The following is a 4,280-nucleotide window of genomic DNA, read 5'->3' as shown; positions in this document are numbered from 1 at the left end:
TACAAAAAAAAATCCCAAATGCGCTGCCATTGAGTCAATCTCAACACATAGAGACCCCTCCTTGGGTTTCCAAGGCAGTATCTCTATGGAAGTTGATTGCCCAATCTTCCTTCCAAGGAGTTGCTGGGGGTTTGAACTGCCAGCCTTCTGGTTAGCAGTCAAATGCATTAGGCACTACACCACCAGAGCTCCCGAAAACTAGCTTACCACAGCATAAATATGTTCATTCTCATTTGTCACTCTAGGCTACTAATGCCCCCATCCCATTCTCTTACATCCCTCAACTCCTCCACATGGACCTAGAAAAAAGCTCTCATCCATTCTCTACCCATGATTATTGCTGTTGTTCTCTGCTACCAAGTTGACCACAACTCATGGTGACTTTATGTGTAAAAGAACAATATAATGCCTAGTCCTGCATCATCCTCACAATCAGCAGGATGTTCAAGTGGTTATTGTACCAATCCATCTCACTTAGGGTCACCCATGTCCTCACATGTCCTCCATTTTATCAAACCTGATGTCCTCCTCCAGCGACTGATCCCTCCTGATAACATGTCCAAAGTAGGCAAGTTGTACAATGTTCTGTTGTGATACATAAGATTTTCAATGACATATGAAAGTACTTTCAGAAGTAGATCAACAGACCTTTCTAGTCTGTTTTAGTCAGGAAGCTCCACTGAAATCTGTTATGGTGGTTATGTTTTTGTGTCAACTTTGCTGGGCCTGGTTGAGTCGCTGGGCAGCTGGTGGTAGTTATTCCCCATGATGAGACTGGCAATCAACTCCATCAAATCCCAAATGCACTGCCATTTGTGGGATCTACCACAAGCAGCTGAGTAGATGCCTTTGGGATGTGGTCTGCTTCCTGTGTTTAAGGAGAAGCCTTGGGAACGGTCTTTAGCCCATGCATGGCACGCTTGGACCCTGCATGTAGCCGTGTCATTGCTCAACAGCCTGCTATGCTCTGCCGACCTTGGGACTTACAATGAACTTAAGTTAATGGCCTGCCATGTGGTTTGGTAACATCGGACTGTGCCTTTTTACTTGTCAACCTTGGGGCTTCTCAGCCTCAGCAGCCAGCAGCTATCTGAGTGAAGAAATCCCTCTAGCTCCAGTGGGCTGGGAGCAGGAGGCAGAGCTGGACCCCAAGGTTGAGGGACTTTTACTCAGCCCCTAGAGCTTGGCACTTTGAACTTGGACTTAAAGCCTCCAAATTGTAAGAATAAACTCCTGTTTGTTAAGATCATCCCATTTGTGGTATATTCTTGTCAGAGTGGCACCAGAACACCTGTCTACAATGGGTGCCCCTATTGGTATTTGAAATACCAGTGGCACAGCTTCCAACATCATAGCAACACACAAGCCATCATAATATAACAAACTGACAGAAATATAGTGGCTCTTCATGAAGAAGGAGGTAATAATGCATATGCACCACTTATCTGCCATCTTGTTCTTCAAGACTGTCAAGTTCTCCTGGTTTTTACCTTCCCACCAACCTCCTTATCCCTATGCCTGCCTTAGAAGAAGAGTGAGGAGAGACAGGCTATGGATTCTATAGCTAAAATGAGAGTATTGTCAACTTTACTTAAGGGGAATGACATCACTTGTTAGCATTTCCATCTTACCCCATCCCATCTTCCACCTGTTTTCTGTATTGATTAGCTAGTGCCAAAGTACCTAAAGTGTTAAGGGGCAAAGTAAAAGACTCAGAAACTTCTTTTTCCTTTCTAGCTTCTGAGTCTTAAAGCAAGAAGAAGCTGCTTATGATAGAGGCAGGGTAATTTCAGTGGTATAAAAACACCAGAGGATGCTTTCTTGGAGGAAGAAAACACACTAGGATGTCACATATGCTCACTCCAATTTCAGAGTGATCTTAAATTCTGAAAATGAGAAGCGAAAATGGGAAAAGAGAAGAGGAAGTAGTCTGAAAACAGTTTATATGAAACAGGAAAGCCAACTTCTAGTTCTGTACCAGAAAAATTGTGTATAGTCTCTACAAAATACAAGTTGTGTGATCACATTCAACACGGTCTTCTGTGGGAAGTATCATTCCAAATCCTTTAATGTTCAGGGACTCTTATGCCATTTACATAAGTTATGTCAATTAATCTTTACAAATGAACTAACCAAGCCAAAAAAACCACTACGGAAGCAGATTGCCCAATCTTACTTCCAAGGAGTGGCTGGTGGGTTTGAACCACTAGGCTTCTGGTTAGCAGTCAAATGCCTTAGGCATTACACCACCAGAGCTCCTATAAATGAACTAAGGAATAGATACCATTAGCCCTATTTTTAAAATGAAAAAGCTGAGGCTTAAAGAGGTTTAGTAGTTTGTCCAATGGCACAAACTGGGGAATGAAGCTGGAACTGTGAACCCAGATCTGTCCAAATCTATTGCCACTATATTTGGGATTAATACAGGAGCCAGGTTCTTTGTTTTTTTATTTATTCTTTTCAGCAGTGTGCACACAACCTACCTATCAAGACTGAGGACACAAACTTATCTTTAAAGCCTATATAAAAGCAGAGTAGATAATCTTCATTATAAAGCACATAGTAGTTGCTCTTTGTGGGACATTAGCTGTTCAATGTAGAATTCTCACCTTCCAAGTAGAAGACCCAAGTTCAATTCCCAGCCAATGCATCTCATGTGCAGCCACCACACATCTGTCAATGGAGGCTTGCATATTGCCATGATAGTAAACAGATTTCAATTAAACTTCCAGACTATGGTAGATTAGGAAGAAAGGCCTGGCTGTCTACTACCAAAAATCAGTCAATGAAAACTCTATGGATCACAATGGTTTGATGATCAACTGATCATGGGGATAGCACAGACCAGGCAGCATTTCGTTCCACTGTGCATGGGGTCACTATGACTCAGGGGCAGACTCCACAGCAGCTAACAATAACAATCACTATCCCACTCATATTAGCTGATATTATTCACAAGTCACACTGCTCACAAATTACCATTGTGTGTGACAACCAGTTGGCACTTTTGACAGTAACTGCTAACAATTTCTCAATTCTCAATCTACAAAAGTATGACAATTATTTAATAGTTCTAAATCCATAAAATAACTCCTTTGTTAGTTTAGACTCTGCTTGGTTTGGTTTTCTTAGATTGGTATTTTGGAAGTCAACATAACTAATCTGAAATGCCCAGGATCATCAAAGAATCAAACCCTCTTAGTCATTTATAATGGAGGATTCTTCAAATTTAGCAGTATAGACTCTAACTGATTGACTAATAAAGAATACTTTGGTGAGAATATATGTCTCCAACCTCAGAACCTTCCTTAGGTAATGGCAGTGCTCAATTACATAATTAATATAACAGTCAATAATCCAATATCAGACACCATTTTGAAAAGTTGCCATCACCTAGAATACAAAAGTAGATGAACAACAGGCCTATAAAGGCAAGAAGTTCTGAAAAGATGAACTTACTATTGCTGATGATCTCTAAATGTTTCTCTTCTGAGATTTTCTTCAAGTCTCTTTTTCTCTTCTAGTTTATTGCTCTGAAAGCACAAAGATCAAAAAGTAATCTATTAGGGAAGATTTTTTTAAGATTTTTAAGCAAAATCTTGATGTTAAAGTTACCCTAGATCCAAATCCCATTGTCTTTCATAGTCTCATATGGAGCTCTACAGGGGTTCCAAGATGCTATTCCTCTCAGAGCCTATGAGCACTGCAATGGAATACAGAACACCAAGCTATTTACATCACGCCCCTCACCCAGCTTGATGGGTATAATCAAAGAATCAGTATTTCATATTTTTTCTTTAGTTCAAATGGTAGCAACATTTATCTTTTAAGCAGTGTTTCCAAAATGTTCAGATGGAAACACAAGATTTTCATACCAAGTGTGTTAAATTAAAATTACAACAAGTGGTTAAAGAGTTCATTAAAAACTCACATACACACCACTTCCCATCAAAGCATTCAGGGAAAGCTTTTCAATAAGCCAACTCAACTCCCTTCTGACTTAGATTCAGATACTTAGCACTGTTGAAAACTGAACAGCAAATGTCATTAAAATAATAATAAGAAGAAGCATCCACTTGAATAGAAAAAGAGTTAATTTTTTAAATTACTTATTAAGAGAGTCTAGGAGCTCTGGGAGCTTAGTGCCTAAGTCACTTGACTGCTACCCAGAGGCTGGTGGTTCAAACCCACCAGCCACTGCTCAGAAGGAAGGTTGGGCAATATACTTCTGTAGTGATACCACCTCAGAAACCCAAGGAGGGGTCTCTATGAGTCGGGTC

General features: G+C 40.3%; 1 protein-coding gene across 1 annotated transcript in view; it reads right to left on the bottom strand.

Annotated features, from left to right (window-relative positions):
- EPSTI1 (epithelial stromal interaction 1) overlaps positions 1-4,280 on the bottom strand; it is a gene marked incomplete at its 3' end in the record, with an annotated part of 166,802 nt that overhangs the window by 108,020 nt on the left and 54,502 nt on the right. Inside the window, exon 6 of the mRNA XM_007947838.1 lies at positions 3,460-3,533. Within this exon, the coding sequence (XP_007946029.1) occupies positions 3,460-3,533 (74 nt within the window). The remainder of the gene's footprint in view (positions 1-3,459; positions 3,534-4,280) is intronic.

The sequence above is a fragment of the Orycteropus afer genome, unplaced genomic scaffold, assembly GCF_000298275.1.
Source record: "Orycteropus afer afer isolate SDZICR_OR568_19922 unplaced genomic scaffold, OryAfe1.0 scaffold00194, whole genome shotgun sequence".
Classification (NCBI taxonomy): domain Eukaryota; kingdom Metazoa; phylum Chordata; class Mammalia; order Tubulidentata; family Orycteropodidae; genus Orycteropus; species Orycteropus afer.
This window is presented reverse-complemented; position numbering and strand designations above follow the sequence as displayed.